At 45.6% G+C, this 26147-nt stretch overlaps 2 protein-coding genes across 12 annotated transcripts in view; one reads left to right on the top strand and one right to left on the bottom strand.

Moving 5' to 3' along the window:
• CUNH1orf112 (chromosome unknown C1orf112 homolog) overlaps window positions 1-17089 on the top strand; it is a 39337-nt gene extending 22248 nt beyond the window's left edge. For 3 of the 4 annotated variants that reach the window (XM_036442869.2, XM_045583235.1, XM_036442875.1), the window contains 14 exons: window positions 535-683; window positions 1563-1692; window positions 2696-2882; window positions 3656-3738; window positions 4036-4087; window positions 5005-5094; window positions 8644-8829; window positions 9466-9588; window positions 10616-10711; window positions 12440-12553; window positions 14064-14168; window positions 14883-14963; window positions 15321-15440; window positions 16330-17089. In XM_036442869.2, coding sequence (XP_036298762.1) covers window positions 535-683; window positions 1563-1692; window positions 2696-2882; window positions 3656-3738; window positions 4036-4087; window positions 5005-5094; window positions 8644-8829; window positions 9466-9588; window positions 10616-10711; window positions 12440-12553; window positions 14064-14168; window positions 14883-14963; window positions 15321-15440; window positions 16330-16530 — 1717 coding nt within the window. In that variant the 3' untranslated portion in view covers window positions 16531-17089. Of the gene's footprint in view, window positions 1-534; window positions 684-1562; window positions 1693-2695; window positions 2883-3655; window positions 3739-4035; window positions 4088-5004; window positions 5095-8643; window positions 8830-9465; window positions 9589-10615; window positions 10712-12439; window positions 12554-13222; window positions 13398-14063; window positions 14169-14882; window positions 14964-15320; window positions 15441-16329 lie in introns of those variants that run through there. The other variant, XM_036442873.2, reaches the window with a different exon arrangement.
• SCYL3 (SCY1 like pseudokinase 3) overlaps window positions 16661-26147 on the bottom strand; it is a 29064-nt gene continuing 19577 nt past the window's right edge. For 2 of the 8 annotated variants that reach the window (XM_045583237.1, XM_045583242.1), the window contains 5 exons: window positions 25582-25763; window positions 21118-21289; window positions 18695-18847; window positions 17505-18167; window positions 17111-17473 (listed from right to left, as the gene is read on the bottom strand). In XM_045583237.1, coding sequence (XP_045439193.1) covers window positions 17373-17473; window positions 17505-18167; window positions 18695-18847; window positions 21118-21289; window positions 25582-25763 — 1271 coding nt within the window. In that variant the 3' untranslated portion in view covers window positions 17111-17372. Of the gene's footprint in view, window positions 17018-17110; window positions 17474-17504; window positions 18168-18694; window positions 18848-21117; window positions 21290-25581; window positions 25764-26147 lie in introns of those variants that run through there. The other 6 variants (XM_045583240.1, XM_036442890.2, XM_045583238.1 and 3 more) reach the window with 6 other exon arrangements.

The raw sequence follows: 26147 nt of genomic DNA, 5'->3' as shown, positions 1-26147 counted from the left end.
GATGAGGGAGAAACTGCAACCAGCTGCCTCCTGCACACCCTGTACTGGGGATGTGCCTGCAACCAAGGTACATGCCCTTGACCAGAATCGAACCTGGGACCTTTCAGTCCACAAGCTGATGCTCTATCTACCAAGCCAAACCGCCTAGGGCACATTCTATCTATTTTAAAACAATGTTTAATAGAAGTGGTTATGCCAGAATTTATCAGAAAGTGTTTTTTTTTTACATTAATGTTTTTATTATTTAAATTCATATTTTTGCAGTATTTTTAAAAGATATCATTGTCAAAATAGGTATTAAAATGAATTAAAACAATCCAGAGATTTCACTAAGATTCTAAATTTCTTGTTAGAGCTTTGTTATTTAGTTCTGAGGTTCTTCATAATTATGGTGTCATTTCCGTAATCTGAATTTTGTTTAATAAAACATATGCTACTAATGTATTCTCACTGCTAGAACATCAGTTTGCAGTATTTACCTCTCCCTAAAATTAGAAGGTAGTTGTTCATAACATTGTTTTCCTCCCTTTCCAGCAAGTTTCCTCCCAGCCTGTATGCTTCCGGGATCTCTCAAGCCCAGCAGGAGGAAATAGCAGGCACTTTCCTAGTCACCCTGGATCCACTCATCACTCAGCTGCTCACCTTCCAGCCTTTCGTGCATGTGGTTTTGGACAGTAAATTAGGTAAAGCTTCAAAACAGAATCAATGTTAAAATGTCTCATTAATTACTAGAGGCCCCGCAGGTCTGGTCCCAAGTCTGTGATCAGGGCCATCACCACCCCGGTTCCCCGTTCACCATCCAGCGATGGGAGCCTGACGGCTGGGGGAGGGACCTAGAGGTCAGCCATTCCTGCCTGCTCGCCAGCCCCACCCCCGCTGCAGGTTGCCCTCTGTGTTTAGGGCGACTGGTGGGGCAGGGGCCTTGGCCTGGCACCACCCGCATCCCCTGCCACCCACTCCTGGTCCCCGTTCGCCATTGGCAATCGGAGCCTGCTGGCCGGGAACTCGACCAAGAGGTGGTCAGTGCACCTCATAGTGACTGGCCGAGCGGTCGTTCTGGTCATGCCATTAATGGTTGCTGGTCTTTTATTATAAAGGATAACATGTTAGCCGAAACCAGTTTGGCTCAGTGGTAGAGCGTCGGTCTGCGGACTGAAAGGTCCTGGGTTCGATTCCGGTCAAGGGCATGTACGTTGGTTGCGGGCGCATCCCCAGTGGGGGGTATGCAAGAGGCAGCTGGTCGATGTTTCTCTCTCATCGACGTTTCTAGCTCTCTATCTCTCTCCCTTCCTCTCTGTAAAAAATCAATAAAATATATTAAAAAAAAAAAAAAAAAGGATAACATGTTAGAGACAGCCTTCCCTTCCCTTATGCAATCATCTTTTTAAGTTGCAAACTTTTTATTTAAAATCTCTTATGTTTTTCTTCTTGGAACATATTTCTCATTGAAATAAATTATGTCTCTAATTTCTTTACATATCACATCTGGTTTCCGCCGAGAAGATGTAGAATACGTTTTTACCAATTTGTAACACCATGAATGTGTTTTTATTTCTTCTAAGAGCTGCCATGCGAACTACAGTTCCCGCAGTGTCTCCTGCTGGTTGTCGTCATGGATAAGCTGCCCACTCAGCCCCTGGACGTGCAGACCCTGTGGTGCACCGGGAGCCGGGCCTCGGGACCCGCGTCCAGGTAGCAAATGTGCTGTTTCTACCCGTCACGTTACCATGGTTTACAATGCCCTATCGCTTGGAAAGATCTTGAAATTACGTTTTTGTTGTGTCAGATATTCTAGTTAATAATTACTGTAGACCTCATATGTTGCTATTTTATAAAAATATACATATAAAACATATGAATCTATAGACACTAAAACTATTTTAATTTTGTTTAGTGTTTTAGAAGGTATTGCCTAACAGTGTTATAAACATTGAGTGTAATGGGTTAGATGTAATTAGTAACATGAAAATGAGCTCTGATGAAGAGAATGGTAGACACTGTACTTTACCGCTTGGGAATTTTCACTTGTATTCATACTCCTCCCTTGGATTATTGCTGTGCTTGGATTTTTCACTCTCTTTTAGCCCATTCAGTCTCCCTGAAGCCCCGCTCTGAGCTCCCTGTTCTCAAAACCAAAATTCTGTGCTCAAAACTAAAGCCAATTTGTCAGACTTCTTAGCTTTGGGTTGAAAGGTCATCCCATTCTGTTGCTAATTTCTGCTTTTGCTCCTCATCCTTTCACTTGTTTTCTGTCATGTTTACCTTGTACTTATGCTTTTTTTGTCTTTACCTGTTTATATCTTTTTGTATTTTTAATTTGTCCTCTACAAAGATTTCCTAAACCATTTCAATCATAAAATGCTCTCTCCCCATCAGAACTGTAATATTCTAGTTTATATATGCTATCTAGCTATTTAAAAATGAAGTTTCTTCATGAATTTTGTCTTTGAATAGTTTAGTTATGTGATAAACACTTGGTCAGTGATACAAAATGTCCATGCAAATTCTTATCCTTTAAGGACTTTCTCTAATAATGATTGTATTTTGTTTTTATTATACATGTCCACATATTGGAAATGTATACCTCTTGAGACATTTTGCTTTGCTAAAAAAAACCCATGATATGTTATATTATTATACTACTAATTATTAAATGTTAATAATGTTGGGTTCCATATTCTCAATTTCCCTGCAGGGTATCTCTACTCACAGCCATTTTCGGCAGTTTTGGGCAGTGTTCTGGTGAACTCTCTCTCCCTGTTCATTTACAGGGAGTGAAGGGGAAAGGGCAAGTGGAGGTTGCCGTCCCCTTGTATCAGCATGTCTGCGTTCATCTGTGCACATTTATCACTTCCTTCCACCCCTCCCTGTTTCCCGAACTGGTAAGTTTGTGACTGTTTGGCTAAGCTGAGGCTGCTCTTTTGCATTTTTTGTTTCACTGAAATTGTGGTTTATATACAGAAAAAAGTGGATGTTCTTTTAGACCGCCGTTTTCTCAGCTTACACATTTTATCCTTTAACTCAGCTGTGTCCTAGGAAATGTAACCCTAGAGCCCAACAGTATTCAGATGTAGTATTTTGCTAAGACATTTGAAGAAACATTTTGGGTGGGAAGGTATAGAAAGACTGCAAGGAGAGGAAAATAGGTGAATTTTATCTCCCGCAGTTTCATAAAGAAAAGAAGTGAAGGGTTGTATGCAGCATTAAGTCTCCTGTAGGTCTTTGTTATAATAAAGATTTTTTTTTAAGTGGAATTGGATTAGAAAAGGTGTTGAAATTCTTGGGAAAAGTTTTCAGAGCTTCTTTAAGCATCGTATCATTTACGATATTACACAGTGGGTAGTATCAGTCATATTAAATACTGTATTTGGATGGTTACAGCAGAAACGAAAGTTCAGGCTTCCACGTCACTATGTTGTCTTAACAATGTGCGCTCCTAGGAGAATGCTGGTGGGCCCCGTGATCGATTTCCACAATTAAAACCCGTGAGTCCCGGTGGCTCAGCACCGTGCTCCACGTGGCAGGTGCTGAGGACGGCAGGCAGCATGGGCTCCTTCAGGTTCCAGGAAGCAGAGCCTTTCCCCGGGCCTGTAGCCGGGTGCTGTGCGGTGTTTTGTTTCACGGCGAAGTGAATGTGAACTGTGTTTCTCCTCAGGATGCCGCTCTGCTGAGCGCAGTGCTCAGTGCCAACATGATCTCCTCCTTGTTAGCGATGGACGCCTGGTGCTTCCTCGCTCGGTACGTGTACTGCTTTGTTTTCGGTTGGTTTATCGTAGTGACCAACAGTGAATTATTTTAGATTTGTACGTTTATAGAAAAGTTCTGCTCAGTAACCCTTTGGTTTCCTGTCACAGCACTCAATTAGGGTTCCTCTCCTCTTTCTTGGTTAGGTGGCTTTGTATGTCGTGATATTCCTTGATCCTGGGGATACCTGGGTTTAGAATACTTAGTGCTGTGTGGAAGCTGGTCTCCTTGCTTTCCTGGGGAATTGTATAAATAATTGTATAAAGACTCCCCCCTCCATGTGCATTGCAGATACGGGACCGCTGAGCTCTGTGCGCACCATGTCTCCATAGTGGCTCACCTGGTGAGTAGAATTGCCCATGAGGCTCCTTTGGAGACATGCTCATCTACAGAGAGTGAATATCGAACGGAGGAATACATGGCAGCCAAATTATTTTGACAGTTTGTTGATACTATTGAGATAGACTAGAAACAGTGTAAAACTGGGGAAATTGTCTCATATTTTCAAAATTTTATCGAGTTCCATTAATTGTTCTGGGAAATAAAGACTAGGTTGAGAATTAATTTAAAATTGATGCAAAATAGAAAATCAGGAGAGAAGAGTTTAATGTTGATGATCAAGAGTGTTCTCCCTCCTTCTCTCTCTCTCTAATATGACTTAGGCAGGCTGACTCTTGAATTGTTGTATCTCTTTTAGTCAAGAGGGACTAAATGTGATAGTGATTAGTGACTTTGGGGAAAAGCAGTAATGCTTTGTGGATGGGTATAAAGAGAATGATTTAGTGATGATTTAATCTTTTCATATTGATCTTTTTTACCTTTAATTCTGAGATATTTGATGCATTCCATTTAAGATGGTCATGATCTATTCGTTTTGTTGTTGTTCTTTTGTCCCTGGCCTTAGTGTATTATGCAAGGAATTGATTTCCAGGAAATTGAGTTTATAAAATCTTTTAATTATAGTTCCATCTTACCAGAATTATACCCACTTCTGCACTGTAGTGCTTAGGTCTGAAAATATTCCATGAATTGTTTTTGAGTAGGAGGTTGTCATCAAAATGATAATTAGAAACCAAGGTTCCAAAGTGGTGTTTTAAATATAACGTCAAAATAGTTCTTTCATTATAAAAATAATATAGGTTCATGGAAAAAAAATTAAAATTACCTATAATCTTCTCGCAGAAAGAGTTACTGTTAACACTTGGCTTATAAAAGCGTGTAAAAGCTGTGATTTTAGGCCAGACGCCTGTCTTCCCCCAGATCAAGTCCTGCCCTGGAGAATGCTATCAGCTCACCAACCTGTCCGTGCTCCTGAGGCGTCTCCTCTTCTTCACGGCCCCGCCCCACCAGGCAAGAATGTCCTCGTTGTCCCCGTCTTGGAGCAACTGCCAGGGGTTGGGTTCAGACTCTTTAAAATGTTTCCTCCCCCCATTTGTACTATGTTTAAACGTTGGCATGATAACAGGATCTTTTTTTAATAGTCCTCACCCAAGGATATTTTTCCCCATTGATTTTTAGAGAGTGGAAGGGAGGGAAGAGGAGAGAGAGAAAAACATTGATGTAAGAAAGAGAGACACATGGATTTGTTGCTTTCCACATGTGCACCCTGACTGGGGCTGGTGATTGAACCTGCAATCCAAGTGTGCCCTTCACCAGGAATCAAACTCATTACCCTTTGGTGCATGGGCTGATGCTCTAACCACTTAGCAACACCAGCCAGGGCAACAAGAGCACAACTTTTTTTTTTTTTTTTTTTTTTTTAAATATATTTTATTGATTTTTTTGCAGAGAGGAAGGGAGAGGGATAGAGACCTAGAAACGTCAATGAGAGAGAAACATCGACCAGCTGCCTCTTGCACACCCCCTACTGGGGAAGTGCCCGCAACCAATGTACATGCCCTTGACTGGAATCGAACCTGGGACCTTTCATTCCGCAGACCGACGCTCTACCACTGAGCCAAACCGGTTTCGGCAAGAGCACAACTTTTAATGTATCATTGCTTATTGCTTTTAGACGAGTTCAGATTTTGATGTTGTTAAAGAAAAATCAGAGCTACACAGTAGTTAAAGTGGTAAACGCAGACTTTATTCAGGGACTATCTCGATAGGAGAGACCTCGGTGGGCAGCTGGCTCAGTTCTGAATTCTTCAGACAGGTGAGGACTCGGAGTCGGAGCAAGTGGACGTCAGGATTAGTGAGGTGAAACATTGGGATGGAGTGATTTTTGCTAAACTGACTTGACAAGATTCTTGCTGAACACAGACCAGGTGCTCAGATAGCGGGAGAGACTCTTCCTAAACTGACTGGGCAGGATTCCTGCTGACACGGATGATGCCGACCCAGCATAGGGGACACAGCCTAAGGTCGAAGGCTAGTCATCAGAAAGCTCCCTGACTACGTTTGTCAGGGCCTTTGCTGCAAGTTAGATCGTCATTCTAATTTTCTCTTCCTGAAACACCTGCCCTCTTGTTTCTTGTGCATTTAAGATTCTTGAAATGGTTCTATGTCTGCTGCCTCTGGAACTAATTTGAAGAGCTGGAATATTATTTATGCCCTTAGTGATATCTCTGTTTTTCTTCCGTAAATGAGTTTGACATGCAGGGGAAATCGAGAGAGGGATGGCCGCAGCTGTTTGAGGTTGTGAGGAAACAAGCCGTGATGGAGGAGGTGCTGCAGTTACTGGGCATGGCAGCCTTGGGCAGTCAGTCCTCAGACTGGCCACTGGGAGCCTCAGGAAGGTGGGGGGCGGGGCTTAGGGGAGAGATCAACTGAAGGACCTGTATGCATGCATATAAGCATAACCACTGGACACAGACACCAGGGGAGTGAGGACATGAGGTGGGGGGAAGGGATAATGGGGGAAAAAGGACACACATGTAATACCTTAGTCAACAAAGAAAGGGAAAAAAACAACAAAAAAACAGGTTCCCGGATGGAGTGGTGGCTTAGTAATCATGTTAAATTCCTACATGAATCTGACAGGGATGCATGCTTGGGAACCACTAGGTTAGCAAAGGGGTAACAGGCCTCTGTTTGAATCCTGGCTTAGTATGACCTTGGACAAGCCATCCTTTCTGAGCCTCACTTTCCCTGTCTACAAAGTGGTGGATAGGTATAACTATTTTTGAAAACATTTGTAAAACACTAGCACTTGAGGGTGCTCAGTAAATGCTGGGCGTTCTCTCTCACGGAGTATTTGGCCCGAGTCGCAGTCCTCCCTAGAGAGGCTGGCTGGGCCCTAGGAAGATCACCAGCCTTCCAGCCGCCTCCAGGCAGAAGCCCCTGAGGCCGGCGGTGAGCGCTCCAGAAGACTCGCTGTCCTTCCTCCCATCTCCAGCCTCGCTCTCTGCTCAGGTCCCTGTGAATTTTCCTGCCTTCACTCTCCCGACGGAGGCCGTGTCCTGGGTTCCTGTACATTGCTCTTCATGGAGGGAGGGAAAGGCCTCTTAATCCCAGTTTCTCACATAGAAAATAGGAATAAAAGTATTTGTTTCCAGGGTTGTTGTGAAATTTTAACTTTTAGAATAATACAACTCATAACAAATTAGCTCTAAGTGAGGTCTCGAAGCTTTGTTATAAATAAAGAAGATAAACTTTAATTTTAGACATCTTACATCTCAATTTTCTAATTTTCCCCAATAATTGAGGCTATCAGATAAATAGGTTATGGGTAAATGAGGGCTTTTAAAAAATTTTTTTTTTCCTTCAGTTATCTGCTATGATCAAGTGACTGTGCTAAAATTTACAATTAAAGGATAGTCCTAGCCAGTTGGGTTCAGTGAGTAGAGCATTGCCCATGGACTGAAAGGTCCCAGGTTTGATTCAGGTCAAGGCCACATACCTCGGTTGCAGGCTCTATGCCTGGCACCTTTTGGGCTCATTTGGGAGGCAACCAACCAATGTGTCTCTCACATGGATTTCTCTCTCTGTTTTTACCCCTCCCTTCCACTCTAAAACCAATGGAGAAAATACCCGTGGGTGAGGATTAGCAAGAAAAAAAAAAAGCTTAAAGGACAAATCTGAATTTGAATCCCTGTCCTTCGAGTCCTTGGGTGTGTTTGTTAGTCCTGAAGCTGAGATGCTGTCTCACCCTGACGGCAGCTGTGAGGTTTGAGTGAGCATTTGCCAAGTGTCAGTTCTGCCTGTTTAGCTCCTTTTCCTCAGACCGGTCACTCCTCCAGAGGAAGGAGGGAGGACACATATTTTTGGAGACTGTAATGTGGACCGGGCTTTATACCAGGCACTCAGACTGTTTGGGGTACAGATGAAAACAGAGATTCAGAAATTAAAGAACTCCCCCAAACACCCATAATAAATGCCAAGCCAGTTCCTGCGTTACCTCAAGTGGAGCAGAGCCGGTTCCCACTGGAAAACTGACTCTGTGACCTTTGCTTCTTTAAGTTCCGTTGCCGTGTTGGGAATATTACTTCTGACTTAAGTGTACAGGGTGATGCATTCTTAGGGAACTAGTAGGCTTGCTCTAGCCGGTTTGGCTCAGTGAGCAGGGCGTTCGCCTGCGGGCTGAAGGGTCCCAGGATTGGTTCTGGCCAAGGGCAATGCCTGGGTTTTAGGCTTGATCCCCAGTGCAGGGCATGCAGGAGGCAGCCGGTCAGTGGTTCTGTCATCATTGAAGTTTCTATCTTTCCCTCTCCCTGCCTCTCTGGGTAGGAGTCTTATAAAATAGTTGACCTGCCTACCAAGGAATTATATTTTTTAACGTTCTTAGTGCATTTTCATAATGTTCCTGATGGAAACAAATGCAACAACAAAAATAATAAGTGTTCATTTCAGTTAACCTTGAATCTGGTACCTTGTGATAACACTGTTTAATTAAAAACTTTTAAAATATATTAAATAATATATTAAGTTACTCATGTTTCTTTCATTAATTTATTTCAGGTGGAGTTTATCCAGAAATTTCCCCCCAAAGAAGCGGAAAATCTGCCTCTGTGGCAGCATATTTCTTTCCAAGCTTTCCCGGCTGAGCTGAGGAAGCAAACGGCTCATGAGGTGGTCAGCGTGGGCGTGGCCCAGAGCAGGGGGTGGCTCGGTGGCAGTCGCACTGTGGGGGAACTCGAGTGGCTGGCAAGTATTCAGTTTGATGGATGTTTTCAGTCGTGGTTGGTGAGCCGTTTTAGGAATGGGTGGGGTGTTAGAAGATGGACCAAGGCTGATTTTAATCTGTGATTCTAGATAGTGTACTACTTCTCACACATTAAAAAAAAAAAAAAAAAGAATAGTTTATTGATTTTTAGAGAGAGAGAAACTGATGTGAGAGAAAAATGTCCATCAGTTGCCTTCGTGCCTTCCCTGACTGGGGATTGAATCCGCAACCTTTCAGTGCCGGGATGGTGCTCCACCAGCTGAAACACACTGGCCAGGTCTAAATTGATGAATATTACAAATCAACTTGGCCATACTGACTGTTTGTATCAAACTTATTTATTAAGATAAAATGTTCTTTTTCTTTCCTTAGAAAATTTTCAACCTATAAGGAAAAAGGCTTACTTAAAAAAATGAAGCAAATGTTCCTATGTTAAGGAAAATTAGTTTTATTAAAATATATTACAGAAATAGCTAAAAAGATGAATTTGGGTTTTAGGAATATAATTCCACATGGATTTTTACGAAGAGTTATGGGTAACTCCTAACTTCTAGGCAATTGGCTTCAGCTCCGTTAGGCTGGCGTCTAAAACTGGGCCTTTTCCTGTCTCTCCATAGAACACTGCGCTCTCTGCTTTGCTAGCTGTGAATAATTCTGCAAGCGAAGCTCTGGATATTGGACAACAAACTACAGTTATGGAAGCCGGAAGTCAGCTTTGGGCTTTTCTAAACACTAATCTGGTAAGCAACGCAACTGTGATTTCCCTGAAGAAAAAAAAGATTGACAAAAGAGTACTGAAATTTCCCTGTGGAGTAAAAGGGATCTCGTTTCTTCAGGTGCCGAGTAGAGCTTGTGATTGCAGCTTATTTGTACAATTGAATTAGATTAGTGAAGCCAGAACCTAGTCAAGATGGTGACAGTCCAGCTAACAGTTTCAGGAGCGGTCGGATCCAATTTTTTTTTTTTTTTTAAGTTTCTTACCCTATTATTTCTCTTCTCTCTTGGGTTAGTTCAGCCTGCTTTGTGATTCTGGGTTCTTTAATATTATCTTTTGGACTTAAGGTAGAAGGAGCAAGTAGATGGATGACCCAGCAAAGACAGAGCCTAGTGACGAGCAGGCTGGAAATGTGTGTCCCCCATGTTATTACAGTTTGAAAATATGGACTTAAAAATCCAAATATGACATTTGCTTTGAGCCAATAACAGCTGACCTCTGCTGTTCCGCCTGTGAAAGCAGAAAGGTACAATTGCACTTGTGGGAAATAATAGACATGGTTTTGCAGGTGGTTTAGCATAAAGTTTGTCAGATTTCCTATCTGCAGTATTTTTGCTTAAGTACTTCCCCCAGTCCTCACAAATCATTCAATAAATATTCATAAAAGCACCTATTTTCTGAAATTAAATCTTTTATGTATGACCAAAAGCTTAAGTTCAGCAGGTTAACTTCTCTGCTGGTGACATAACTTATATCATGACAGAAACAATTATGGAGGGAGTGGAATTCTGGGACTCAGTATAGCCAAGTGCAAGGCAGACAGACGTGATATCTAGGTTTGCATCGTGACTGCTTTTTACTAGCCACACGGTGGTGAGCAGATGTGTGACCTGCCCTGTTCTTAGTAAGCTGAGGGGAGTACCTGCCTCAGAGATCTGCAAGGCATAAGTGAGGTAATAAACAAAGAACCTAGGTATAGAGTAAATGCTGATTAAAGGCTGCTATCCATGTGTTATTGAAAAAATTTTAAATTATTTTGTTTTTTATTTAAGGTAACAGGTCAACCTTATGTTCAGCAGACACTCAGCCTTTTGTTTCCACTGTTGGGATTTTTCATTCAAACTCTAGATCCTCAGCTGATCAGTCAGGTAAGAATAGTGAGCAAGTGGGTACTTTGTTGAGAAAGTTGTTGAAATGGGATGACTTAAAATAATTTTCTAGAAACTGTCCTTTTTCATGATTTCTTGCACAGTTTGCTTATTTACCTTGTTGTGGGGTTGCATGTAGCAGCCACAAATTACATATCCAGGGATGTCTCCTTTCTTCCTTCTGGTGGTGGATTGTTAGTATTCTGGGCTGTTAATCCAGTCTTTATCTGCTTCCTTATCTTCTTGATAGGGAAGAGTCAAAACTTTCCTGTTGCTGTTAACGGCCCAGAAAAGCCTCTGTGGTTGAGTCAGACTTGTGCGGGACTGGCATTCCTAGCACTTTGCAAGGCATCTGCGCAGCCCTGGGAGTGAGATCTAACCAGCATGGACGAAGGCTGCCCCTCAGTTTCTCTGAGGAAATAAGGTGGTTTTGAGGGAAGACACTGCTGAACTGGGGTCACTGTCAGGGGAGCCTGAGGTGTTGCTCAGTTATGTCCCATTTAGGAGGTTCTAGGCCAGTGAGGGGAGATAGGGGAAGGCCTTCTTGGTATATGAAGTGGTCTAGAGGCTCTGGAACGAGTCCAGACTGGCCAGGATGACCCCAAGTGAAGAGTTGGCTTGTTCTCAGTCACATAAGAAACAAACAGAAAGAAAAGCTTAGCAGTTAGGAAGTAAGACGCCCTGGTTACTCAGCAGGCGGGTGATGGAAGATACATCCTGTCGCAGTGGACTGTGGGAAGCTCTGGTGAGTGGCTGTATATATGAAAAATTTAAATATTTGCTAATTAGGTATATTACTTTTGTTAATCCTCACCTGAGGATGTTTTTCCATTTCTTTTCAGAGAGTGGGAGGAAGGAAGGGAGAGGGGGACAGGGGGAGAAACACTGACGTGAGACATTGACTGGGTGCCTCCCAATTTGGGGAGCGAACCCAGGTATGTGCCCTTGACCAGGAATGTTTCAGTGCGTGGGCAGATGTTCTAACCTCTGAGCCACATTAACCAGGGCTAATTAGGTATATTTTAAAATTCCTACATATGTAACATGTATTCCTAAATTAGAGAGAATGACTGTGGTAAAAATCATTCACCCCAGTTATGTGACTGTAACGTTGAATGTTTATGAAAAGTTAAATGCTGCTAATTTTAATATGATTGTGCCTATCTTTAAAAAATCCAAATAACTGCAGTTCTAAAATTTCAACATAAGTAATTGTTCATTTAGGCATTTTTGTTTTACAGAAGACTTTCTCTCATTGCTCCCTTAAATCAGGGGTTGGCAAATCTCCCGGCTGGATTCTGCCCTGCTTTCAGCACAAGAGCTAAGGATTTTTGCTTTCTTAAAGGTTTATAAAATAAAATGTGATGAAGTATGCAGCAGGGAACACCTGTTGCTGCAAAGCCTTCAAATACTGACCATCTGATCCTTTATAGAGTTTGCCAACCCCTACTAATAATAAAGAACGGAGACTTTAAAATACAGAATGACTTTTAAAGGTTCGAAGAAGAGCACCGGTATATACATTTTCAGGAGCCCCCCTTATTTTTTGTTACTTCAGCATTCTTCCTGCCAGCCACCTAATAGTTTTATTAGGTCCCACCTTCATGAAGTTTAGGGTTTGAGGAGTGTTTGGCTATTGTGGGTTTTGCTTTGTTTCCCCTCCCACACCCCTTCAAAATCATAGCAACTCAGGATGTTTCTGCAAAATGATGTTCTTTGCCTCTTCAGGTAGTAACTCTGCAGACCTCACTTCTGAAATTAGAGCCTCCAGACCATGTTCGCTTGGCAGTCCTTGACTTTGTGTCCTCTCTAGGAAAACTTTTCATATCTCCAGCTATCCAGGTAAAACTCTGAATTCTGTTCTTGTTATTACAAAAACGCTGCAGGATGAATGACTAAGGGATTTTTAGGATTTTGGTTTCTTCAATTCTGTGGATTGAAGACAATTTAAGTTGGGGGAAAAACGTATTTTATGAATAGAGTGACTACCAAAGTAGAACTCATTTTAAATTATTTTTTAGAAAAAATATGTTGACACACACACACACACACACACACACACACACACACACACAAGTGTAGTCTGATATTTTCTTTGTGGGCTTTAGCCCGCAAAGAAAACGAAGTGTATAATGAAGTTGGATAACTTATTGATGTTATTCTTTTGGTTTTATATCCATGAAAGGGAGTCTGTTTTTAAAGATAGTGTTTTGAATATGTTGCAAAGTACATGTAGTTGACATTGGGCGCTTGTTTACATCATACTGTGAGGCCTGGCAGGCCACTTCTGTTGAAGGAGACTGTCCGCAGTCTCGCCTTCCTTACTGCTGCCGTCATCCCAGCAGTTCCTGACAGCTGACTCTCCCTCCTCCACAGGAGACTGGAGCTCACTGATGAGCACCTGTTATGTAAATGGAACAAGACCATAATGGACATTACAGGTTGATTAAAATCTTTGCAACCAAAAAATTTACCTGGTTAGTTTCTAAAGGACTTTCTCATTTGTTCCAGGTAAACGATGCTGCTATCACATCAGGTTGTGTTTCAAGAGATAAGTGTAACTGTTGTCAGTTTGTTTTCAACTCTACGGGCAAAAGTAGCCAAATCTTTTTAGCATAAGAGTGTTTTCCAAAATGCGTCTGCATTTGGACCATAATGTGGCCAGAACCTATAGAACAGATGTTTTTATTAGCAGAAATTACCTTTTATATTTCTAGAAATATATCTATTTCCAGGAGTGAGGTTAAGGCCTGAAAAAATTTGGGGGCTTCATCAGCAAATGAGAGGCATTTAAAACCATTAGATAAGATTGATTCATATTTCATTTAAGAAAAAAAATTACTGAGTTCTTGTACATGTATCATGCACTGTTTCAATCACTGGGGATTCAATAATGAACCCAGCGAACCCCCCCACTGAGAGATTGCAGACCTGAAGTGGTGACATGTGCAGTGCCAGGATGGTGTGAGTGCTGTGTGTGTGTGTGTGTGGGGTTGGGGGGAAGAGTAGGAAGAGAACATGTGGATGTGGGGGCACAGCTCTAAGTGGGCGGTACAGTCAGTGGTGACACTAAGAAGCCGAAGGAGCAGGCCTTGCAGCTCTGGGACAAGCTGTCTTCTGAGCAGAGGAAAAGCAGGGAGCAGCTCTGACCTGGGAGTCTGGCTGGTCCACCGAGGATGCAGCAATGACTGAACAGAGGCAGGCGGGCTTGCAGGCCAAGGTCAGGACCCTGATTTATAGGAGCAAAATGGAAGACTCGAGCAAAGGAGTGACATGACCAGCATGTTTTAATATTACATTAGGCATATTGCATTCACTTTGCTAAGGCTTTTCTCTGCTTGGTTCTCTTTAGGACAATATTGTGCCCAATCTGTGTTCCGTTTTTGCTCTGCTGCTGGCCGACAGGAACTGGCTATTAGAACAACATGCCCTGGAGGCATTTACTAAGTTTGCAGCGGTAAGACCCACCATGGCCGTGACCTGCAGAGCATTTCAACGTTTCAGACACTCCAGAAACAGTGATGAGCTGTTTCTCTTAGTCGTAAAATTTTCTGCTGCAGAAGGTATTTCTAAAGATGAGGCATCGAGAAGTGTGATTCCTAAGGGCCTGTGGGTAGTAACAACCCAACAGGCATTCTAGCCAGGCCTGCTAATCCAGCAGTCTCCTCCACACTGTTTTTGGGTTGGATGAATCACCTCAAACTATCCTGGCGTCAGGTTTATGAGCAGACCTGTTAATTTGTTCTGTGGAGGTGATCTGGCGTGACGGTCTCCTCACTGGACACCTAGTACCTGCAGCATGGGGTTACCTAAGGCACGTGCAACAACTACGAGCTAACATCTCCGGAGTGTCCCAGCTTACTGCCATGCCCCCAAACAGGAACCGTCCCCACACGCCACAGTATTTTGGATTTAATTTAGAAAAATCAGTTTACAATGAATATTATAAAAATACTCAATGCGAATGTTCCTGAATATTTTCAGCTGAAAATTCTCACGAATAATGACTTTAAAGTTGGTCAGGGCTGACACTTAGAGCAAACATTTTAATAGCCACCGTGGCGTGCAGTGGGTTAAAATGCCTTTGAGTGAGGTGGCCCCTAAAACGCATGTATGTGTCTCTTCAACTTATCGGAATATATTAAAAATTGTCTTACCAATTTTTTAACAGGAAACAAGTAATGAAGAGATAGTCCCCCAGTGCCTTAGTTCTGAAGAAACTAAGAACAAAGTGGTATCCTTTCTGGAGAAGGTACTTTATTTCATTTTTTACACTGTTCTTTATGATGTTACTTTTTAAAAAGGCTATCTCCCTAGCTTCACTTTTGCACAGTGGTGACACATCACAGAAGTCAGACAGGTGGAGTCACTGCCTGTAGCACCACTGGTTCAGGTGTAACGGAGGCGGCTCCTCTGCACTGACAGCCTAGGACACGGGCTTTTTACAGTTTGACTCCATCCTACGGCTCCCACATCTGTGCATCCTTTGTCACTTTCATTGGGACAGTTAGGTGAAGCATAAAGAATAATAGTTAAACCCCAGGTCCCGAATTCCAGGAGCAGTCTGACTGCACTGGCTGCTTACCTGGTCTTTCATGATCTCTGGCAGACGGGATTTGCAGATGAGACGGGAGCTGCCAGAGTGGAGCGTGTGAAACAGGAAAAAGGGATTTTCTGGGGATCTTTGCCAACAGTCACGTTAGAAGCGGCAAAGTGGTCATCCTTACAGGTATGGACGATTGCATTACAATATGGGTCAAGCTTTTTTTGTACAAGAAATTCTCTTAGTATTTAAACTAGTATGGCTCTTGTTCTCATGTTCCATATAAAAGCAAATAGATATAGACATGTAAAATTCTGTTTTATGCTCTTTAAAAAATCCCCCCCCCCCCCCAAAAAAAAAAAAGATTATGAACACCTAAAAATAGGTAGGACTACAGAATAAGCTTTGGCCGGCACAACTGCTACCTGTAGTGGCCTAAGAGGAAAAGAAAACTTACCTTCCAGGATGTTTATCTACCCAATACCCTGCCTATTAGTAAATATCCCCTAGGGAGATTTTAAAATGTTTTTTTTTTTTTTTTTTAGTACTAACGGTATATTTGGAATTGCAATCCACAAGAACAATGTTCTTGTAAGTTTTAATAACTTTTCAAGACTCTTATGCCTGAAGTCTGTAACGTTAAATGTCCTGCCAGCAGTACAAGGGGGCCCTCAAGAATTCATGACCTTCCTTAGAGTGGTTAGAAAGGGGTCTTGGGCAGTGACCGTTTGAGAGAACTGGCTCCACAGCTCTTAGTTATAAACTGAGCATTAAACATAAAAGGAAGCCTAAATCCAAATGGGCTGTGTGGTCAGTGTGTCCAGAGCATACTCACTGGAGGGGAGGCGTCGGCACTGAGGGTTAGCTCCCTGCATCGCGGTGACAAACACGGCCCCATGTCTTTCCCGGGACGCTGGAGGTGCTGCCCCTGTGAGCCGATGGCTGGGATAAAATGTGCACATGCAGTGTTGACGGTTTCGAACTTGTTCTAATAAGCTCTGCTCTAGTCCGCACAAGGTTCCTGATAGTTTTTAGAACAGGAGGCCATCCCTACCACATCTGTCTCGTTTGCCAGCCGTGTGCTAAGAGAGCCCGCCTGGAGCCCCCCGAGGAGGAGGAGTGCCGGTCAGCACTGCAGGCCGCAGCTCGGGCCCTGGAGGCCCTTGGGCTGCTGCTCCGGAAGTCCGCGGCCCCTCACTGGCTTCCTGCAGAAATGCAGCTGCTCCAGGAGAAGATCGACGAGCTAAAGCGTCATGGGCTCCAGGATGAAACCTGAATGGACCGGACCATCGCTAGACAGAACTGGGTATGACTGTCATTCTACGATGTAGTTTGTAAATGAAGATATTTATGTAAATTATGTCTAGAAATTTCCTAACACATAAAACAACTTTTGTAAAGTTAAATCTAGTGAAAATAGTCTTTATTGGATGTTTAGAGAACAAGATTATAGGGGATATTTCTCATGAAGAACTTTGGTCCACGTAATACATGTGGGAATAACGGTAAACAAATAAATAGCTAAGGTTTCCTTGGGCAGCTTAGTCATTTACATCCTTCATCCTAAAATGTTTTCCAGGTGCATTTCATAATAGAGCTCACTCCTCTCACCGGTAAAGAAATGGCACGAAATTAAGCTAATCAGTTGGAAGGTCTTGTATTTATTTCCTTTACTTCCAAAGCGACCTGGCCTTAGAGGCTCAGGCTTCCCCCAGCTGAGGCCACACCAAGGTCTCGCTTCCTTGGCACAGACTGGAAAGCTCCTGGTGTGAGGAACAGGATGCTGTGGGGTTTTCTTGTCTGCAGAGCCTGCTTTTGAGGTATTTGATTTTTTTTTTTTTTAAGGAATCCTTTTCCCTAGAGTTTAACTCACAGCCATTGTCACCAGCTGCTGTCTCCCCAGCTCAGCTCCCCGGCATCTCCCCAGCCGTCAGACTCCGCCTGCAACACAAAGCCAAGGGCAGCGCTGGCACAGGTCTCCACATTGGAGAGGTCAGCAGTTTACATCCTGATGCAAATGAGCAAAGCAGCTTCCTAAGCACCATCTCGTCCAATGAAGCCCACCTGCTGACACCACCTTTACTCGTGATTTGCTCCCTTTTCCAAGGAAAAAGGTGACTATTTACAAGCGCCATGAACACTTAGCCACACTGCTGTGTTTTTCTGGGGAAGGAAACATGGTAATAAATAGCAAGTGGCTTTGACTGGGCACAGGTGTCCCTTCCCTTGGCAGGAAGACAGCTGGGTGTCTGCTACGAGGGGACAAGGCAGCTGGTACCACAAAGGAAATCCTTACCTCAGTCATTTCTGCTGCAGCAAATTTTGAGGAAAACTGCATCCCCGGTGAGACACCATCCATGTTGGGGATCCCCGTTTCTGTCCTCAGTTCAGGTAGAACAAGAATAGCACCCGAAGGCTTAATTTCGGGGATCATGTCAGCGAACCAGTCCAACTCAGGGTCCTGTGCCAGCTTCTTTTTCACTTGAATGGTGAACTCCTCTCCTAAACCGAGTTCTGATGGGACCTTAGGGTGCCTTTCTCGTGATGATACTTGCGGGGGCGGGGGCTGGTCCTGGACAGGACTGGTCTTGTGGGGTTGGCTTGGTGCCAAAGGCTGGGCCTCGTCCCCCGGGGTCCCGGCGATTCCGCCTCCTGGGCTCACCGCGCGGCTGAGGCCGCTGTGCGTAAGGCCACCCCGCGTCTCCTCCAGGGCGGTGAGCGGGGGCCGGGCCGGCCCCGGAGGCCACGCCGGGGTGTGGACAGTCCTGCTCTCGGGCTCTCCGGGCTCGCTCCAGTCGGGCCACTCCTCAGACACCTGGGGGCTCGGCAGGAAGCTCTCACTGTCTCCTGAGGTATGTCTCACGTCTGCAAGTCCATTCATGGGAAAGGCCCTAGGCTGAGAAAACCCATCACCTATGGGATAGGGACAAGAGTTATTCTCCTAAATGTTAGTTAAAAGCAAGAATATATTTAGGGAAATGTACAGATGTAAGTTTTTATATCCTTGCACACTAAACCAGAGGCAACAATTAGAGCTTCTCTTACTAAATACTCAAACATAAATGCTGCTGGCAGTTAGAAGTGTTAAGACAGCCGATGTTACCCTTGCGATGTCAGTTATGTACATCCTGAAACTGTGTGGCCAAGTAAGGTCAACATGCCTTCACTTGAACAGGCTGCCTATGTGCTCAGGGCACGGAGAAGCCTGTGTGTCTGTCAGCACTGCCCCAGCTTACTGAACCACGACCCCTTTCTCACGCTCCCTGTCCTCGCCCAGAACCATCGCTACACTGAGGCATCAAAGCAGACAGCGTCAGGCGACACCGAGCTGACTTCCCTTGTAATCAGTCTCACATGTTCCCAAAGTGCCTTTAATGTTCAGAATTTAAACTTATTAAGAAAACGTTCACCCAAGCGATGAAAAAGCTATATGAACTTACTGTTTCTACCTGTCTGGGGAAGAGGGGTGTAGGAATCCTGCTGTTTGTGCTTCTTGCTGCCCACGGGCCTGTCGTCAGGGAACACCCGAGAGGGCTTCTCGGAGACGGGGGAGGTCGGCCTGTGCTGGCTGCAGGCCACATGTGTGGGAGAATCTGAAGACAGACAAACTCCAGAAAGTAAAGGGACAGTAAACTGCGTCTTGCTCTAGCACACAGGTGAGCAACAGTTAAGGGAATGGGTATATTTAGCACAAATAAAAGCTAAAGTGCAGGGAGAAATGTACCCCTGGTATTGGAGCGGATTACCTGTCCTGGGGGTGAGGACAGGCTGAGTGTCCATCTGGTGGAGTTGGACTAGAGACAGAACCCTTAGGATGACACCTAGTTAGAAAAGTTAGTCTTTAAAACCAGAAAGTTCATACTTATAAGTTGGCATTGCTCACTCAAACACAATTTTGGCTACTTCTGTCTGAAAGTGCTGCCACCAGCCTGGGCTCAGCCACTTGCTGGTTTCATTCTCCTGGAGTCCTAATTGTTCTCAGCCTAAGGTGTCCTTCAGATTTCCTCCTTAACTCTCAGACTTCTCACCGAACGGTACAATGCAACTGAACAGAAGTCAGAGTGTTGCTATACGTGCAGGTCAGTGGGATTAGATCTGATGTGACTTCAGGAAAACCTATTTTAATAAAATCCACCTGCTCCTGCAGCTCTGGTGTCTTTTCAGCTAAGATGACAGGGTGATCCAAGTGGATGGTATATGACAGCGGTCGCCAATGGTGTCTGTGAGGTCTGAAAGGTTGGCGATCGCTGGTATATAAAGTCTAGAATTAGAAAACTCCAGGCAGCAAGTAACACTGAGGTCAGGAGTGAGGACTTATGCAAAGCTGCCACCAAAAACAACCCCTAAGCCTCATCTCAAAGCTGTCAGACCTTCCTCCATGCTGTCTGCCTCCCCCAGAGACATGGATAAGCCTTTCACAGCACTGACCTCCCCAGTCTGATGTGCACATCCCACAGCTGAGGAGGTGGCGGCATTCTACGTCCTCCAACTGACCAGAGCCCCCCTGACCCAGTCTCATCTGAGCCCCCAAAGGTTTAGGAAGCAGGAATTGTTTTTAAATTCTCTTGGCATCAAATTAAAGCTTAGTCTATCTGATGGCTCTTTTCTAATAATTTCCCCCTCATCTGCCAATTATCAGTGAGGACCGGATTAGAGCCAGTGTCACTGTCCTTCCTACTTGGGATTACATAAAGGAGCAGGACAGTGACCCTTTACAGCCTACAGAGACCAGGAATTACTGCCACCTGCCAGGCGACACCCAGTGGGAACATGCCAAAAAAGGTTTCTTGAAGTACCTAAGCACCAATAGCTTTTTACCTAATAGGCCACTTTACTATTTATGGAAACTGACAACATCTACTAAAATTTTAAATAACGTATATATTCTTGTGACTCAGTAAGTCTATTCCTGGGGCCTGATCCTACAGCAATAAAACTGAAATAAAGATGTGTTTCTAAGGATATCTAGTACAATACTGTGGATAGTGGTTAAAAAGCCAGAAATGGGTATAATAGCCATCAACAGGGAATTCACTGAGTGAATTACACTCAATGAAATATAAAGCAGCGTTCATAAAGACGAGCTCGAGTTTATGCTGACCTGGAGGCTGGTCCCTGATAAAATGCTACATGGAAAAAAAAAAACAAAAAACCAAGCCATACAATTATAGACAGTATTTTCTCACTTTAAAAAATTGAAGTGTAGCTGGTTTTTTGACTCGCTGGGTAGAGCATTGGCCTGTGGACTCAAGGGTCCCGGGTTCGCTTCCGGTCAAAGGCATGTGCCCAGGTTGCAGGCTCAATCCCAGTAGGGGGCGTGCAGGAGGCAGCCAATTGATGATTGTCTCATCATTGATGTTTCTATCTCTTCCCTCTCCCTTCCTCTCAAAGAAAAATATTTTAAAACAACAATAACAAAAAACTGTGTAGTCCTGACCCGTTTGGCTCAGTGGATAGAACAGCCTGTGGATTGAAAGGTCCTGGGTTCGATTTTGGTCAAGAGCATGTATCTTGGTTAAAGGCTGATCCCTAATTGCAGGAGGCAGCTGATAGGTGTTTCTCTCTCATGGATGTTTCTAACTCTTATCCTTCTCCCTTCTGCTCTATGAAATCAATAAAATACTTGTATATTTTAAAAAGTAAACTGTGTGCAAATACACATTTGTCTTTTTGTGGCTTTTGAGAAAGGGATGAGAGGGTTTCCACTAAGCTATTACGATCTGTTTCCTGTCCCCAGAGGAGCTGGGAAGGAAATGACCAACTTTTCACTTCTCCCTCTCATTGACTGAATACAACCACCTGCATCATTTCTACAATGTTAAAAATCTAATTACAATAATGAGACCTTTTAAATCACTCTTACCTTCTGGGGAAAGGTCAATAGCTTTTGTAAAACTCGGGGCAGTGCGTTTGAAGACCTTGGTTCTCTGTCCTCCCACAACCACCTCTGGTCCAAGCAGGGAGACCAGCACAGCCAGGCTGTGAAGCGTGATTGCCACAATGGAGCTGCTGGTATCACGCAGGCCCAGTAACACCTAGAGCAGACAGGGTGGTGAGTGTCAACAACCACGCTGCCTGCAAGCAGGAACGTCGTTTCTCAGACACGGGTTCTGAGGCAGCAGCTTGCACACTATCTGGTCAAGGACCAGCATTTCCCTCGCAGTCCAGCGCAGAGTGGATTTAAGAACTAAATAAGGTGATTCATGGCCACCTGTGGGTAGGTAAATGCTGAGCTCGCCTTCTCCCACAACCACTTACAGTTACAGTTACATTACAGAACCACCACCCTTGAGGACCACCTGACAACTAGCTGAACCAGGTCCTGTAATTATGGATGAGGCCAATCTGAGTCATTAACTGGCTAACACCTTTCACCTCCCGAGGCCCTGAAACTCCACCCAATGCAGCCCCATGGAACCCCTTCCAGCCGCTCCTCCACACAAGTGACCCGGCCAGTTCACACTGCAGACCCCTAAAACCTCTAGGCCCACAACCAAGCAATCCGGGGCTGGCCTCGGCACGCCCTGTACCTCTCGCTGTGCTACCCAAAGCCTTAGATGCAGGCTGCGACTGGCCTCAACTTGCACTGCAGCTCCCATCAGAAGCCCCAAGCCTGGCATAAGCTGCAACCAATGGCCACGAGCCCAGCACACGGGTCGTCTGCTCTCCGCTCCATCATGGTGCTCCCAGAGGCCCACGCCTGGCCCTAGGGGCAGTGGCCTGTTTGCAGCACAGCCTCTCATTGCACAAGCATCAGCCAATTGCAGGTCAGTTTGTAACTCCCACCAGGTGGCCCCAAGCCAGGCAGCACGCAGGCTGATCTTGGCCCACATGGTCAAGATGCTCCAGAAAAACACCTGGCGGCTTGGCTGACCAAGCACCACCCAAGCTCTCAACAACACACTGCGGACTCAGCTGGCACCAGAGCCTGCTCGTGTCCTGCTCCGTGGGGTCACCCCTGCTCCCTCCTCCCCAACACACGCACCAGCTTACCCCACATTACAGCAGGGGAACAGCAGCTCAAGAAGGGCCAGGGGCATTCGGTAAACAACGGTCTGACTTCAGGACAAGGGCTGGAGAGGAAGCTTTCTCAAGACAGAAGTCCTCGCCAGTCCTCATGGAGCCCTCCCCCAATTCAGCCTGTGGGCGCAGGCACCACGTCTGAGCCACCATCAACCTGGGGACTCCAGCCACCCAACTTAGGCATGGACCCAAACCGCTTTCTGCGGCTGCTTCTCATGAGAAATTGGCCTTGGCTTGTGCTGTGGCTTTTTTTTTTTTTTTTTAAATATATTTTTATTGATTTTGTACAGAGAGGAAGGGAGAGAGATAGAGAGATAGAAACATCATCGATCAGCTGCCTCTTGTACACCCCCTACTGGGGATATGCCCGCAACCAAGGTACATGCCCTTGACCGGAATCGAACCCGGGTCCCTTCAGTCCCCAAGCCGACGCTCTATCCATTGAGCCAAACCGGGCTTGGCTTTTTTTTTTTTTTTTTTTTTTTTTTTAATGTTTAATAAATCTATTGGGGTGACATTGTTTATAAAATTATATAGGTTTCGAGAGATGCAAATCAAAACGACAATGCAGTACCATCTCACACCTGTCAGAATGGCTATTATCAACAAATCAACAAACGACAAGTGTTGGCGAGGTTGTGGAGAAAAAGGAATCCTCATGCACTGCTGGTGGGAATGCAGACTGGTGCAGCTGCTGTGGAAAACAGTATGGTGTTTCCTCAAAAAACTGAAAATGGAACTCCCATTTGACCCAGTAATCCCACTCCTAGGAATATATCCTAAGAAACTAGAAACACCAATAAAAAATTATATATGCACCCCATGTTCATAGCAGCACAATTTACAATAGCTAGGATTTGGAAACAGCCTAGGTGCCCGTCAGCAGATGATTGGATCAAAAAACTATAGTACATCTACACAATGGAATACTATGCTGCCATAAAAAAGGAATTCTTATCATTTGCAGCAACCTGGATGGAATTGGAGAACATCATGCTGAGTGAAATAAGCCAGTCAATGAAAGAAAAACATCACATGATCTCACTTATTTATGGATAATAAGGAACATTATAAACTGATGAACAAAAAGATACAGAGACTGTAAAGCAACAAACAAACTGTCAAATTACAGTGGGGAGGGTAGGGAGATATGGGGGAGATAAGAGATCAACCAAAGGACTTATATGCATGCATATAAGCATGACCAATGGATGCAAAACTCTGGGGAGGGAGGGCATGTATGGGAGTGAGGGGGAAATTGGTAAGATATGTACACATATAATACCTTAATAAAAAAATTATATAGGTTTCAGGTGTACATCATTTGTATATTGCATTGTGTTCACCACCCCAAGTCAAGTCTCCTTCCATCACCATTTGTCCCTCCTTACCCTCTCTTCTACCTCTCTCATCTCCCTTTCCCTCTGTAATTAGCATAAAACCCCTCAAAGGTCCTGGGTAAGAAAAAATAAGATTAAAATTTCCATACTAATCAAAGTAATCCACAGAGTCAATGCAATCCTATCAAAATACTAAAGGCATTTCTCACAGAACTAGCATAAATATTCCTAAAACTTACATGGATTCAACAAAAGACCCAATGAGATAGAACAGAGCTGGAGGTATAACACTCTGATATCAAAGTATACTATAAGCCTATAGTAATCAACGCCGCCTGGCACAGGCTTAAGAACAGGCATATAGATCAATGGAACAAAACAGCCCAGAAATAAACCCAGGCCTATATGGTCATTTAATCTATGACAAATAAGACAAGACTATCCAATGAGGTAAGGACCATCTCTCAATAAATGGTATTGGGAAAACTGGGCAGACACACACACACACACACACACAAAATGAAACTACACCACCTCCTTACTCCACACACAAGAATAAACTCAAAATGGATTAATGACTTAAATGCAAGACCTGAAACCATAGAACCCCTAGCAGAAAACAGGCAGTTAACTCTGACAAGGCTCTCGGCAATATTTTTTTGGACATGTCTCCTTGGGCACAGGTAACAAAAGAAAAAATACATAAACTGAAAAGTTTTTGCACAGCAAAGGAAACCAAAAGACGGCAGACTGAGTTGAATAGTGTCACTCAAAAACTCTTGAACACCCATAACCTCACACAGGGTTAGAGCGCCCACACGGATTGCCCGGTGTCCTTATAAAAAGGCCCCGTGACAATGGAAGCAGAGGCTGGAGCGACACAGGCAACACCAAGAAAGGCCGAGGAGCCAGCAGAAGCTGGGAGAAGTGAGGGAGGACTCGAACCTGGAGCTTCAAGAAGCTCTGCCCACACGCGAGTTGGCACTTCTGCCTCCAGAGCCAGAGGAGTTCTCCTGTTGTAAGCCCCACCTTTCAATCACTTGTTCATCACCCAGGACACCCCCAACCCGGAGCCTTCAAGTGGGCAAATCCGAACGAGGCTCCTGGTGGCTGAGGAAGAGGCTGGAAAGCCCTCAATCTCAACGTCCACCCCACTCGGCGTGATTATTTTAGACCAGCCGTGCCCGGCCTGTGCTCACCGCGCATTCCACCAAGGACGCCGGCTCTTCTTCCCCAACGAATTAGCAAACAGTTTTTTTCCGTTTCAGACCAAACCGTTAGTTACCGACTGGCCTTTGCAAATGGGATCACCAGGTCGCTTTAATTACAACCTAATTGCCGCCTCAGCCTTCAGAGCTCTCCTCTTTCAGCCTCAGCCTCCCGATCAGCACCCGCGGTGCCACGCCTGCCCCGGCCCCCAGGCCGCCCCCTCCCCCCCTCCCAGGCGCCCGGCCCCCCGGCGCCCGCACCCCCAGCGCCCAGCGCCCCAGCTCCCTCACTCCCGGCGCCCGGCGCCCGGCCCCCCAGCTCCCGCACCTCCAGCTCCCGGCCCCCCAGCTCCCGCACCCCCGGCGCCCGACCCCCGGCGCCCGGCCCCCCGGCGCCCGGCCCCCCAGCTCCCGCACCCCCGGCGCCCGGCCCCCCAGCTCCCGCACCCCCGGCGCCCGGCCCCCCAGCTCCCGCACCCCCGGCGCCCGGCCCCCCAGCTCCCGCACCCCCGGCGCCCGGCCCCCCAGCTCCCGCACCCCCAGCGCCCAGGCCCCCAGCTCCCGCACCCCCGGCGCCCGGCCCCCCAGCGCCCGGCCCCCCAGCGCCCGGCCCCCCAGCTCCCGCACCCCCAGCTCCCGCACCCCCGGCGCCCGCACCCCCAGCGCCCGGCCCCCCCGCGCCCGGCCCCCCAGCTCCCGCACCCCCGGCGCCCGGCCCCCCAGCTCCCGCACCCCCAGGCGCCGGCGCGGTCTTACCTGCGGCAGGATGACCGTCCGCAGCTGCTCGGGCGTGAAGTGCTCCACGTAGGCCTCCAGGTGGGCCAGCAGCGCGGTGCGCACGTGCTCCTCATGCACCTGGAACAGCTGCAGCAGCACCGGCACCACCCGCGCGCGGAACAGGGCGGGCGACAGCAGGCGCGGGCTCTCTCCGGGCCCGTCTACCGGAGCAGAGGGCCGTGTCAGCGAGGGGTGCAGGCAGCACTCAGACCAGCCACGAACCGCACACACTCAGGCCTCCCCCAAACCACAGGGAAGCTTTTTGACCCAAAATTCCCCGAAGGCTGAATTATAAACACACTCCACCTGACAGTGTTTTAAACATACTGTGTCATCTGAATGTACTATGCATAAAGCTTTTATTTTAATAGGATCCAGAATCAATAACTCTATGCATGTATGCTTACTCAGTGAGGAGATGTATATGCTACATTAGATCGATATTGTTGTTGCAATCTTATCTGTAAAACCAGAAGGTGCTGAAACCACCAGACTTGGCGGAGAGCTGTTGTGGCTGTGGAAGCAGGAACCTTTAAGATATGTAC

Source organism: Pipistrellus kuhlii, unplaced genomic scaffold (assembly GCF_014108245.1).
Source record: "Pipistrellus kuhlii isolate mPipKuh1 unplaced genomic scaffold, mPipKuh1.p scaffold_m20_p_18, whole genome shotgun sequence".
NCBI lineage: Eukaryota > Metazoa > Chordata > Mammalia > Chiroptera > Vespertilionidae > Pipistrellus > Pipistrellus kuhlii.
This window is presented reverse-complemented; position numbering and strand designations above follow the sequence as displayed.